We start from the raw sequence: 15,102 nt of genomic DNA, 5'->3' as shown, positions 1-15,102 counted from the left end.
TACACTATGGGAAAAAAAATACTATACAATATACAGATTCCATTTGTCAAAGAATTGCGTATTTCAGCAGAGAAATAATGAATTACCAAACTCCTGTCGACTACACTTGAGAGCAGCTACGTAGAACTGTCCGGTCTTGTTGTCCCCAATGTCTTGGAAGGTCACTGACCCGATGGGTAGATCCTCTGGTGAGGTGACTGTACCAATGTCTTTCCTGGGTGTTCCATCCAAAATGTCACAATTACACTAAACCAGTCAAGGAAACAATCTGTAGTTTATTACTGTACAACATACATCTGTACATGTATGAAAGAAAAAAAAAAAGCATTAAGCTTTTCTACATGTCCCTGTAGCTCTAGAAATCTTTATCACATATCCGATATGTATAATCAATTGTAGATGTTTACATTTTTCTCTGGTACTGCACATGATTTGGTCACACCACATCCACACATTCCAGCAACCCCCATCCCGCCCGGCCAGTAGTCCTTTACATTACCATTCATGTCAGTGAAATAGCCTTTCTTGTCACCACCATTCATTAATCTAGAATCCTGAAAATGAAAAGATGCTTTAACAGCATGTCACCCAAAATCGCAACTACAAATACTACAGGCTATTAAAATATACTCTTACAAAGATAGAATAGGGGCACATATTTTCATTTCCATGTAATAAATGCTCCTTGTATCCATAAAAGAATTAATATCACGAAATGACTCGTACACATCAAATTCGTTTTAATCGCGAGAACATAAATTCACGAGTGCTCTGTTGATCAAGAGTTTTCACATGTATTTATAAGAATGTGAATAATTTTATTTCCTGAGTGATGCTTCTCACGAAATTACACAATAATAAATTCCTCGCAAATAATTAGGAATTTACAGTCCCCTTCACTAACTGAGATAACCTTTTAAATCAGTTCTTTCAAAGCAAACTTGACTATATTACATACTGTACAGCTGTACTCCAAACTTGACTATATTACATACTGTACTACAAGCTTGACTATATTACATACTGTACTACAAGCTTGACTATATTACATACTGTACAGCTGTACTCCACATCCTGTCTACAGAACGGCGACTCCTCAATGATCTTCAGGATGGAAGGTTTGTCTATTACGTAGGTCAGGCTGTGTTCTCCCGGGGAAGTGGGTGTCACTGGGTCATAACTTCAATTCAAAAAATACCACTATACGCATGCACCAGTACAGTAAAACAGTTACAGCAGATATGCTTATAATGAATTCATGCTTACAGTGGAGTGATTTTTATTCTCTGTAGTTTTAAAACATATTATGAACTTATTGGATATAATGAATTGCGTTTATAACGAATCAAATTAAATTGTTCGTCCCCAGCACTTTATTATTAGCATGTTTTATTGTTTACCTTTCCGTCAATTTACATTCATACCTAGTCGTCTACATGAAACTATTTCAAGAACATAAAGATGTTTGATTATAGCTTCAAAAGTTTATTCCATCTTTACTTGTATGATAATTCAAAACTAATGCAACTTCCCTGATACTAAGTCGAGACCATTCTCTTACCAATGTTAATCCAAGTTACAGAAGAAAAATCTAATGTCCAGAAAGTAGTAAATGTTTAATGCATACCTATTTATATGTCAATTGTATATACTGTAAACTAACTTTTATTCATGGTACTTTATTCGTAATTCACCTGTGGTAAACTGGTTTGTGGCGCGCAATTTTCGTGCCTATGACAGACATTCAATGACTGGTTCGCGACAAGAATTATTCGCGACGATGAGGTTCTTGCGAATCTCGTGAAATTTTCTCGCATGCAAATAACAGTTGGTTTACAGTATGCTGTATCTACAATTTAAAATGCACATCAAAATTTCAGAAATTGTCAATTTGTTCATAAGTACATGTAGGTTGAATTTGCCACTGAACAATGTCTGATTTTTCTATAAATAAATGAACAAGTACATGTAGTATTACATGTGACATATTTTCATTGTTGTTTGTAAAATCAAGTCAATTCATTAAGCCATGTGAATAAAACTGAAGCAACAGTGAAACTACTGAGCTATGGAAAATCCCAAACATGAACAAAATCATTTCCCTAAAGACTGTAAATGTATATTCCTCACTTGTCGTGTGGGATGACTGTGATCCCTACGTGCGGGTAGGATTCCATGTCACAGTGTACCAAGACGGGGACTGCAGGGCCATCCGGGCCATCAATATCAATGATCTGAGATCCATCCGTCTTCACCTCATAAAGTTTATTAAACTTGGCATCATCACAGTCAATTGGAAAATCTGTACAAATAAGAATAACAGATACAGAACAAAACTTAAAAGTAAATGGATGCAGGGATCAATAATGGTTGTCTGATTGCCTGCTGCTGGTGAAATATCAGTTCAGGCAAGCGAAACTCTAGAGATGTTTGCCTGATCAGACAAGCAAATATTTTTAGGAAATGTGAAACTTGTGTATCTTACAGAAAATAGTAAATTCAAGTTTATTCCATGACTTGGACACACATTTATGCTTTAGAAAATCCTGAGTAGCAATTCTACCTAAGAGATCAAGTCATACCAAATAGTATTTTTTGTGTGTTGTGTTTTGGTTGTTATTTTGTTTGAAAGCTTTAGTAAGTTAGTTTTTAAGGACATTTTCATTATTTCAGTGCATAAGGTAGCCTTAATTTGATACAGGAACATTTACTACCAATGTATGAGTGCATGAGCTTCACAGTGAGTATTCGAGAAGTAAAACTTGGTGTTTGGGCCAATTAGAAAGAATGTTTGTAAAACTTGGTGTTTGGGCCAATCAGAAAGAATGTTTGTACTTCACCTTAGCTGGATCTATAGCTGGGCTTTGAGTCCATGGCATAGTTGGAAGGGGGGGGGGGGGGGGGGGGGGGGGTGTGTGTCACAGGTGGCATCAAGGAACTGGACATATCCATGGGCAGAGTTTTTGAAATCTTTTACGAACAAGCAGGACAACAGGTCCTGTCAGGTGAACATTTTCCCAGAACCCATACATTTCTAGCTTGACACACAAACTCCCACTATTTAATATTTTATAAATTATATTATATAAACTGCTGAATTACAAGTTAACATATTCATTGTTATCATGCATATTCTCTTTCCAGTCAAGAGCAGCAGGTCCTTTCTGCACTGCTGCTAAAAATTACACTGGGCTGCTTTTCTTTTTCATATGCCTGGTTTTATCCCATTCATAATTTTTAATATTAGAGTTCTTTCTTAATAAGCAAATTCAGGAACCATTTTTAAAATTGGCCATGCAATTACACATCATGCTTGAAAACTAACAATGCATCTGAAAACTGGAAGTAGTCTTTGATAAAATAAATCAGAATATATTACAACAAAATAAGAACTGGAATAAATCAAAGAACGACAACAAATTTTGGTGGACCATTGATAATAAGTTTTTTGCCAGTCCCTATGAAAAAAATGTCTGCCAGGACCAGAGGTCCAACTGTTTTCAAGATCTCTGTCAAAAGGTGTTACTCTGTTACAGGAGACCATTTGTGGATGAAATTACTGGATTGACTTAGTGTAAAACATTGGTTATAAAACAGAAAGATCAAAACTTTCAACCTCGTGTATCAAAAGTGTAACTAAATAGGTTTTGAAAACATAAATTCAGCAGGTTAATTTATAAAAGTAATATTTGAAGCTTTCAGAATTGAACTACTACAAACAATTCACAAACTTTGTTTCAACTGGAGTTTTTGTGTCATAATTTTTGGATTCTAATAATATTTAAAACTGAATTAATTTGTATTGGCACTCTTCTTTTGTATAAAAGAATTAATGGGTAATATCAGTTTTACATTTTTGCACCAGCTAGCAAATATGAATTAATTGCTATCAAACAGGGATTATAATTTATTGTCCCCTGTTCACCTGAGGTGCCTAAATTTGGACGTCAAACTATTTTTAGAGGACTGTCCTGTTTGGTGACCAGCCTCAATTTGTTTACAATGTCAATGATAAACATACCTGTAACTTATTTAAATCGTATTTTTGTTTGCTATGCATTGATTTATGAAGAAAATGATTTAAAATTACAATGTTGCAGATATCTATATAACCATTTAAACACAACCTGAAAGTTTAATAAATTGATTAATTTTAAATGTCACGTTTAGGTTCCTACATTTACACAGCGTAATTTATTTCCTGTTATCATATCATAATCACCACACTTTCTCCCATAGCAGTCAAGCTACATTTCCTCCACAACTTGTTTCCATGGGATCCTTTGCAGTCTCACTTCATAATCATAACACAACAATATATAGTTTTCAAGTATACCTATGGTGACAATAACAAATGCACTTACCAAATGGTTTGGGTCCGCATATCACATGCCCTATTTCTACGTCCATTTTCTGAGTTGAAGAATCCAGATCAAAGTGAACCCCTTGTATGGGCAGTAGTGCCTTGTTCAGTATTTTCCCTTCGTCCTTGACGCCAGATCGAGTGCCATCACAGTTACAGTTAGCTTCTCTTGTTTCACAGTAACGTAACTGGCCACATGAACACTGTTAAAATGAATGCATGATTGATTGATTGTATCTTGTTTAACGTCCTGCTCAAGAATTTTTCACTCATATGGAAACATCACCAATACCGGTGAAGGGCTTCAAATTTAGGCCTTTGCTCGGCGCTAACGGCCATTGATTAGTGAGGGATCTTTAGCGTGCCACACTTACTGTGACAAGGGACATCTGTTTTTAAGGTCATCACCGAGGACCCGTGACATTCACACCTGATGCCGAGCAAAACATGAAAGCCCTACCATAAATCAGGAGATTTTGAATAGGTCAGATTTTATTGAAAGTAGGTCAAACTCAAAGGTCACCAGATCAAACATGGATTCACAAGGTCTTGCCATAAAGAATCTATGTAGAAAATATGAAAGCCCTACCTTTAATAATTCAGAAGATATCAAATAAGTCAGGTTTTTTTAAAAGGTCAAACTCCAAGATCAAGGTCACGAGATCAATCATGATGGTATCATATGGAAGGTCTTGCAATAAAGAATCTATAAACAAAATATGATGCCCTACCTTAAATAGTTCAGAAGATAATTTAATATGTTCCATTTTCTTAAAAGCAAGGCAAACCCCAAGGACAAGGTCACAAGATAGAACTTTAATACAAAAACAGGTTTTTTCACAAAGAATGCATATATGACATCCCTATCACTCACTATTTAAGAAAACTTATGTGTTAGTAAAACACTGATGCCCCTGTATAGCAGCAAAGTAATTCTGATACCCAATGAAAGCTCTTAAAATTGTCACAAGAAATACACATGTGAAATATGAATACCCTATCACTAACCGATCAAAAGTTATGGTCAAGGTTAGATTTTTTTCAAAAGTTGGTCAAACTTTCAGTTCAAGGTTATTAGGTAAAAAAAAAATTGGTACTACAAAGAGAGGTTTCATCAAAAGGAATACACACTAACCATTCAAAAACTACATTCAAAAGCTATCATCAAGGTTCACGTTTTCAAAAGTAGATCAAACTCCTTTGGTTTAGCTGCAGAATTGTAGCTCTCTGAGAAAATATTTGGATATATCAAAGAGTTACAGATCCATACTCCTTATAAAAACCTTTGATTCATAGCCCAGAAAAAATGCACATGGTTGAGCCCTTATATCGTAGTTTTCTTGCATAACTGTCTCATTAATCTAATATCAAAAAATTCCTAACATAATTTCCTATTATACTTGTGTCCAAACATGCCTTCAAATATTCATTAAAGCCCCATACAACCCAAAACTCACAGCTTCAAATGATTTCATTTGTTGACGTAGTCCTGTCAGGTTGGCTGTTGTTTCGTGTTTTGACGTAGCCATGTTAGGTAACCTGTCAATTTGAACCCTGAATTTTTTCCATACTCATACTCTTTTTTGAAACAATAACATCTGTGTGAATCAATATCCCCACCAATATTTTCAGTGAAATATTTTAGATGAAATCATCCCAGTTTGATTAAATAATAACTATTCAAATAGGTTTGAATATTGAAATAAACTTACGGCTTTCATTAGTCTGGTTCCCATCCCCACCACCCAAGTGTAAGGTACCAAACTAGGCTTTTGTAGCATTTTCAATACTCAAGCTTATTTTACCTTTAGAAAAATTATACTTCATATTTCTTTTAATTATTCGTGTTTATAATAAATGAAGACCGAATACATATCTCGTATCAAATATTATGAATAGATACCAGGGCTATGACTGAATTCCTCAGAAATCAGAAAAACTGGTCAAAAAGGAAAGAAAACACCTCACCCTACCTGGAAAAAATTAATTTTCAGTCACTTTAGATCAAACCCAGAGTGTTTCATTTATTCTTTTTTTTTTTTTTTACATTGAGCCAATCAGAGGATTTTCTCTTGAAGGAAGAAAAATCACACCCCTGAAATACAAATAGCAACGGGGTTCAAATTGACTGGCTACCTAACATGGCTAGGTCAAACAAGAAGCCCATGGGCCACATCGCTCACCTGAGTCACCTTGGCCCATATCTGAAGACTTTCCATATATATTTGCATGTAAAACCTTAGTCCCTATTATGGCCCCAACCTACCCCTGGAGGCCATGATTTTTGCAAACTTGAATCTACACTATGTCAGAAAGCTTTCATGTAAATGTCAACAAGATTTTCCCTATATATTTGTATGTAAAACTTTGATCCCCTATTGTGGCCCCATCCAACCCCCCGGGGGCCATGATTTGAACAAACTTAAATCTGCACTATGTTAGGAAGTTTTCATGTAAATATCAGCTATTCTGGCTCAGTGGTTCTTGAGATGAAGATTTTTAAAGATTTTCCCTTTATATTTGTATGCAAAACTTTGACCCCCCCTTGTGGCCCCATCCTACCCCCAGTGGCCATGATTTGAACAAACTTGAATCTGCACTATGTCAGAAAGCTTTCATGTAAACATCAGCTTTTCTGGCTTAGTGGTTCTTGAGAAGAAGATTTTTAAAGATTTTCCCTATATATTTGTATGAAAAACTTTGATCCCCTATTGTGGCCCCATCCTACCCTCGGGGGCCATGATTTGAACAAACTTGAATCTGCACTATGTCAGAAAGCTTTCATGTAAACATCAGCTATTCTGGCTCAGTGGTTCTTGAGAAGAGGATTTTTAAAGATTTATCCTATATATTAGTATGTAAAACTTTGATCCCCTATTGTGGCCCCATCCTACCCCCGGGGGCCATGATTTGAACAAACTTGAATCTGCATTATGTCAGGAAACTTTCATGTAAATATCAGAATTTCTGGCTCAGTGGTCCTTGAGAAGAAGATTTTTAAAGATTTTTCCTATATATTTGTATGTAAAACTTTGATCCCCTATTGTGGGTCCCATCCAACCCCTGGGGGCCATGATTTGAACAAACTTGAATCTGTACTATGTCAGGAAGCTTTCGTGTAAATTTCAGCTTTTCTGGCCCAGTGGTTCTTGAGAAGATTTTTAAATGACCCCACCCTATTTTTGCATTTTTGTGATTATCTCCCCTTTGAAAGGGACATGGCCCTTCATTCAAAAAACTTGAAAGCCCTTCACCCAAGGATGCTATGTGGCAAGTTTGGTTGAAATTGGCCCAGCGGTTCTTGAAAAGAAGTCGAAAATGTGAAAAGTTTACGACGCCGGTGACGACAGACAACGGACAAATTTTGATCAGAAAAGCTCACTTGAGCTAAAAATGAAACAACAGCCAACAAGACAGGACTGAAAGTAAATACAAAAAAAACAAAAGTGCAGTGATTGAGATAAGCATGCGCCCTGCGCCATAGTCACATTAAATTAAAAAATGGTGCATCGATATTGAAAATGCTGTGCCGTTGTGGTGCAATATCATTGATATACTTAGTGTGAGCTTTTCCCCACTGACTTCGTAGACATATGAACTTTTCAACTTTTGAGCTGTTCCCCCACTGAATCTATATCGATTTAGTGCTTGAAAAATCTTAATCGCTGTAGTGCTTGTGTAATAGTAAAACTTTTTGGTCATTTAAGCGCAAATATGACTTCAATTACCTCAGTATCTAATCAAACAGTAAAAAGTTATTTGATTGGTTAATACCGTTAAATTGTAATTTCAACGTGGATGGAACTGAAGATGCCACCTGTAAAAAATCCTAAGCCCAACAAAGGGCAAAACTTTCATTAAATTTCACCAGAATGACAAACCAGTAGACACTGTAGATGAAACCGTTGAAAACAAAGACAAAACGGAAGAGCCTAAAGAAAACAGCTAGATGAATCAAAATGAAAATAGGAAAGTTTTCTTTTCATTAAATATATTATTGTAGATATGCCCATATCAGTATACTATTCAGTCAGACTGACTTCCAAAAGAAGCAAAAATTGTAATCTGTGAAGAAGATTTATGAATGATTAGGCTACCCTGCTTGATTTGTTTTCATTGTTTGGGAATTTCAAAGCAAACATTGGGAAAAATACCTGCTTTTTATCATTGGGAATGGGGCCTTATTTCGGCCCCCTACAGACCCTAAAAAAATCCCTGGTAAGGTTAAAGTTTCAGACAAACAAGAACAAACAATACCCCCCCCCCCTTCCAACTATAATCAAGAGGGCATAAAAAAAACTTGAAACCACACAACTTAGGACATTTGCATCTGGACAGGAGTTAGTCTTTAAAAGAATTTGTTTAAATCAATTTTCTGTATATTCCTATATAAAACTTTGATCTCTTACCTGCAAAGCCCCTGAATGAACAAACTTCAATTGACATTGAACTACATGTACCTAACATACTAGCATATCACTATGACTAATTACAAACCTGCTGTTGTTCAGATAGGTATTTATTTCTCTATGAATTCCTATGTGAAACTTTGATACCCTATTGTGGACCCTACACTACTTCAGGGGACCACAATTTGAACAAAATTGAATCTACACTACCCAGGGATGCATATCAACATGTCTAATCCTAGTCCTGTTCTTCAAAAGAAATTCTAAAATATATCCTCTATATATCTGCATGTAAATCATTGATCACCTACTGTAGACCCATCCTACCACTGGTGATCATGAAAAAAGAAGAAAAGATTTGAACAAACTTGAACCTACTCTATGCCAGGAAGCTTTCATGTAAATTTCAACTTTTTTGGCCCTTTGGTGGATCTTCAGAAGAAATTTTCAAAAGATTTTCACTATAAATCCCAATATAAAACTTTGATCTACTGTGGCCCCACCTTACACTGGGGGCCATGATTTTAACAAACTTGAATCTACAACATGTCAAGAAGAATTCATGTAAATTTCAACTTTCCTGGCCCAGTGGTTCTTCAGAATATTTTTAAATGACCTCATTCTATTTTTGCCTTTTTAAAAATTTTCTCCCCTTTGAAGGTGGCATGACCCTTCATTTGAACAAACTTGAATCCACTTTACCTAAAGATGATTTGTACCCAAATTGACTGAAATATGGTCCAGTGGTTCTGGAGAAGAAGATGAAATTGTGAACAGACGGACGAACAGACAGACGACAGACAAAAGGTGATCAGTAAAGCTGAACTAAAAATGAAATATATATGACTATAGTTGTATGACCTTACCTTGCCCTCAAAAGTAGCTCCTCCCCATGTTTTGTGTTGATTTCCTTGGCCATCTACCCAGTGATTATTGCCATCCAAGGTTTTAGCTTTGTTCTTGCATGTAGTTCTTAAACAAAAAACAACAAAATAATGATTTCCTATATATTGTTCTATAAAACTCTGATCCCCTACTGAGGCCCCATGCATCCTTAAGATGCTTGCATATTTCAAATATGCCTAACCCTGACCCTACTAAGAATAAGATTTTAAACATATTTTTTGCCTCTATCTTTGATCCCCAATTGTGGCCCCAGGCATCTGGGGTGAACTAAAAAAAAAAATGTAACTGTACATGAAATGGACCAGACCGGGATTCAAACCCGGGCCCCCTGAATCTCCAGTCAGGTGCTCTACCAATTTGGCTGTCTGGCCACCAGCGATCTAACCCGTCTGACTGCTAAATAATATTATGTCAGTACATAATCAAACCAGGAGGTGGTCTTTCATCATTAAAAATCATCTACATTTACTAATATCTTTGAATGCTCAGTTAGTAAAGTGGGAATTATTTGTCATTTTTTATGGGCCATAAAGAATCTTTAATTCTATCTGGAAATTTATCTTTTTGAACCTTGAGCACAAAATGAGCTCTTGTATATCTTTAAATGCTTTTTAATTGTAAAAAAAAAAACAACAACCCCAAACTAAAAACCACAAACTTAGGTAATTTTGCCTTTTCATAGTTATTATTTTAACCCAGTTCTAGTATTATTTTATGTCCTTTTTTATGTATTTATTATTCTTTGTTTTATTGTTTTACATGTAAAGCACTTTAGGGCAATTGTCTTGATTAGATAAAGCTCTACATAAACATACATGTACAATAATAATAATAAGTTATTAACTGCCTCCTGAAGTAACAGAAACCAAACCTTATATAAGAAATTAACTAATCATTCAAAGGATTCATTTCACATACTAAAGCACTTCCCGAGTCTACATTGTTAGCTTTAATTCTAAAAGGTCTTACCCCATGTACTGGTAACAGAACTGGGAGGTCTCGATGACTTTGGTGATCTGAGAATGGGTGGCGTTGTAGGTGATATTGACTTCTGGTTTACCTTGGGTAATTTGTGCAGTAGGGGTGGTAGTGTTCATAATGGTGATTCCTATATCTACACGCATATCACAGTAAACCTAAAACACAGACAAGAAATTCACGTAATGGTGATTCCTATATATACACATCACAGTAAACCTAAAACACAAACAAGAGATTCACGTAATGGTGATTCCTATATATACACATCACAGTAAACCTAAAACACAGACAAGAAATTCAAATAATGGTGATTCCTATATATACACATCACAGTAAACCTAAAACACAGACAAGAGATTCACATAATGTACACACACATCACAGTAAACCTAAAACACAAACAAGAGATTCACGTAATGTACACACACATCACAGTAAACCTAAAACACAAACAAGAGATTCACATAATGGTGATTCCTATATATACACATCACAGTAAACCTAAAACACAGGCAAGAAATTCACATAATGGTGATTCCTATATATACACATTACAGTAAACCTAAAACACAGGCAAGAAATTCACATAATGGTGATTCCTATATATACACATTACAGTAAATCTAAAACAAAAACAAGAGATTCACATAATGGTGATTCCTATATCTACACGATTATCACAATAAACCTAAAACACAGACAAGAGATTCACATAATGGTGATTCCTATATCTACACGATTATCACAATAAACCTAAAACACAAACAAGAGATTCGCATTCTGCAAAAACAGAATTTTGGACAGCAACACACGTTAGTTCTAGGATTACAGATTGTCAAGCAGATACTTACTGTAATTTCTGGCAACTCCTTAATATTAACTTTTTCACACAAGCATGAAATTTCACTGTGATGCCATAAAGAAAATCGTGTCTAGTGCAATTTGAAATGGACATTGAAATTATGAGTATTTTTAAATGCTAATACAGAGCTCTGTATACAAAACAAAATTGGTCACCTGTCAGCATTACCAGTAGTGAAAAGTAAAACTAGGCCCAAGGGCTACGAAATCTTTAGTTTTCCTGCACTGCATCTCTATTAAAACTAAATTTAATATTCAGCAGCAGTAGAATACAAGATTTTTAAAAGTGCATGTCCATACTGATAGATTCATTGCATATATTGTTTATCGTCCCTCTTGAGAATCTTTCACTCATATGGAGATGTCACCATTGCCAGTGAAGGGCTGCAAAATTTAGGCCTATGCTCGGTGCTTATGGCCATTGAGGAGGGAAGGATCTTAATTGTGCCACACCGGCTGTGACATGGGACCTCAGATTTTGCAATCTCATCCAAAGGACTGCCCCATTTAGTTACCTCTTAAAACAAGCAAGGGGTACTGAAGACCTATTCTAACCCGGATCCCCATGGGATGAAAGACATAATATATGTTATACATGTGTTAAATCTATGACTTTGCCATACAGTCAGAACAATGGGGTTGCAAAATTCACAATTTTGGGACATCCCTTTCTGCTTTCCCTAAATATGTTTTTACATTTAATCACTAAGACCATTTTGGTCCCACCCTCCTTCCAAATATCCATGTAATATAAATTTAAAATATCAACAGCATTAAAGAAGATGTTATTTGAATGTTTTACACACACACACTAGATCTATATCCTAAGTATGGCCCTGCCCTGGAATCAAAACCTCTACCTCAAGCATCATGAAATTTAAAATATTGGTAGAGACCTCCCTGCTCTACAAGACTAAGCATTTAGTTTTTCTTAAGAGATCCGCAGTTGTAGAGAAATAGTTTTTAGAAAATTGGTAAATTTTTGGCAGATTTTGCACTGCCCCTAAGGCCCTGGGGGCGAACGGTTCCTGAATTAAAAAGTCTTCCTTGTCCCAAGAATACTTCATACCATTGTCATGTTGCAAGAATAATTACTATCTTATCATATCACAAATACTACAAAAACTTTACCAATAATGTGATGCATGATGGAAGGAGGGGGGGGAGGGGGAATTTGATGCAATTTAAAATGTTTGGTTCATTTTCCAACCCTATATTTAATAACATTACAATATAAGACAACTGTCAGTGTGTTATTAGCATGATTACAAGACTTAGTATGACTGTTGCTCTTTGATGAAGAGAAAAGTCTAGTGCATTGCAAGTACCATAAAAAGTATCAAGATATTGCAAAATCCAAAGGTCCTGGGAAAATTTATAACATTCTTGATCTTGAAGGTTGCCGAATGTTCACAGTCTGTGTAGAAATGTATGATTGATTGTATATTGTTTAACGTTCCTCTTGAGAATCTTTCACTCATATGGAGATGTCACCATTGCTGGTGAAGGGCTGCAAAATTTAGGCCTATGCTCGGCGCTTACGACCTTTAAGTAGGGAGGGATCTTTATCATGCCACACCTACTGCAACATGGAACCTCGGTTTTGGTGGTCTCATGCATCTGAAGGACCGCCCCATTTAGTCACCTCTTATGACAAGCAAGGGGTACTGAGGACCTATGAAATGCCATGTACATGTAATTATAATTAAACTGAATCATTCACCACTTGGCTAGAAGTTATCAAACAATTTGTTTATTATTAAAAGATATGAAACTGACCATTGTTTGCATATTCATATTTCAACTTGCATGTATCGACTCCAATTCTAGGTGTTTTATTATATTACTATCAGTAGTTTATGGGCTAATAACTAATGATCTTGAACTAGTAACTTGGTTACTGCTATGCCACTAACCCCCAAGCTAGTAGTTAATTTTTTGTATCTACAGACCGCTGTATGATGTAGTTCTCCATCTTGGTGCAAGATTTGCAATCACTTTTAGTCAATTGTCTACCCTAAAGCTTTAAGTTTCTCCTCCATTTTTGTTTTTGATTACACAAAATTTCACAGGAAAAAAACCCAAGATATTTGTAAAACATAAATGCCCCCCATGGTGCAAAAATTGAAAAGCGTTATACACATGCATCATTTAATTGATAGTAGTGCCAAACCAATTCAAGATATTGAGCAGACAATATCTTCCTATGTCCAGAGTGAATTGACCATGTGACCTAAAAATGAATAGGGGTCATCTACTCCTTATGCTGTACAAGTGTACCAAGTTTGGTGTCAATCAAGCATATGATTCATAAAACATATGAGATAATATATCACGAAGTCCAGTTTGACCCTGTGACCTCAAAACCAATAGGATTCATCAACTTAAGATGTATCAGTGTACCAAGTTTGATGTCTGTCAAGCAAAGAGTTCTCAAAATATTGAGCAGACAGTGTCTTTCTAGGTCAAGTTTGACCCTTGACCTCAAAATCAATAGCGGTCATCTGCTCCTTACGATGTACCAGTGTACCAAGTTTGATGTCTGTCGAGCAAAGAGCTTTCATTTAATTAAGCGGACAGTATTTTCCTATGTCCAGTTTGACCCTTGACCATGTGATTCAAAATCAACAGAGATCATTTTCTCCTGAAGATGTACCAGTGTACCAAGTTTGATGTCTGTCAAGCAAAGGGTTCTCAAGATATTGAGTGGACAGTATATTCTTATGTCCAGTTTGACCCTTGACAACATGACCTTAAAATCAATAGGGGTCATTTTCTCCTGAAGATGTACCAGTGTACCAAGTTTGATGTGTGTCAAGCAAAGGGTTCTCCATCTTTACAAGTCAAGGGTTATTGATTCATTACCTCGCACTAACCCTTGACATCAGTGACTATCAAAAAGTTGGGCTTGTTCTGATTGTTTCCACAAAAGAGTGGGAACCAATGAGAATGCAGTTCTATTTATGACAACGCGAAGCGAGAGATTCAAATAAAAACATGTGTATTTATACCTACATTTATGGCTATTTCAATCGTTTAAGCAAAAAGATTTCCAAACTTGATCTACTATCAATAAACGTAATTAGTGGTGTAAATATTACAATTGCGCATGGTTATCAATACAGCAGTATAAGATTGCGTCATTTGTATCCATGTACACCATAACAAGATACAGTGATTTCATTGGATGTTTTATTCATAGTGGATTGCGTAATGGTCCAAAGAGCCCAACTTTTATATAGCGACTGATGTCAAGGGTTAGTGCGAGGTAGCGAATCAATAAACCTTGAATTGTGAAGATGAGGGTTCTCTAAACATTGAGTGGTCAGTATATTCCTATGTCCAGTTTGACCCTTGACCAAATGACATCAAAACCAATAGAGGTCATCTACTCCTCACAATGTATAAGTGTACCAAGTTTAATGTCTGTCAAAGAAAGGTTTCTGAGGATATCGAGCGGACAGCGTCTTCCTATGTCCTGAGTAGATTGACCCTTGACCTTTTGACCTGAAAATCAATAGGGGTCCTCTTCTACCAAGCCACATATGAAATATCATTATGATGAAGTGAATAGTTCTCAAG

The 15,102-nt window shown here is 35.8% G+C and overlaps 1 protein-coding gene across 1 annotated transcript in view; it reads right to left on the bottom strand.

The window, feature by feature from the left end:
• Positions 1-15,102, bottom strand: part of LOC125683110 (uncharacterized) — a 103,465-nt gene that overhangs the window by 50,404 nt on the left and 37,959 nt on the right. Inside the window, exons 10-16 of the mRNA XM_048923912.2 lie at positions 10,648-10,814; positions 9,639-9,744; positions 4,365-4,566; positions 2,131-2,302; positions 1,054-1,180; positions 408-554; positions 87-246 (exon numbers count right to left, since the gene is read on the bottom strand). Of these exons, the coding sequence (XP_048779869.2) occupies positions 87-246; positions 408-554; positions 1,054-1,180; positions 2,131-2,302; positions 4,365-4,566; positions 9,639-9,744; positions 10,648-10,814 (1,081 nt within the window). The remainder of the gene's footprint in view (positions 1-86; positions 247-407; positions 555-1,053; positions 1,181-2,130; positions 2,303-4,364; positions 4,567-9,638; positions 9,745-10,647; positions 10,815-15,102) is intronic.

Source organism: Ostrea edulis, chromosome 6 (assembly GCF_947568905.1).
Source record: "Ostrea edulis chromosome 6, xbOstEdul1.1, whole genome shotgun sequence".
Taxonomy (NCBI): Eukaryota; Metazoa; Mollusca; class Bivalvia; order Ostreida; family Ostreidae; genus Ostrea; species Ostrea edulis.
The sequence above is the reverse complement of the archived record's forward strand: the minus strand, read 5'-3'. Positions and strand labels throughout refer to the sequence as shown.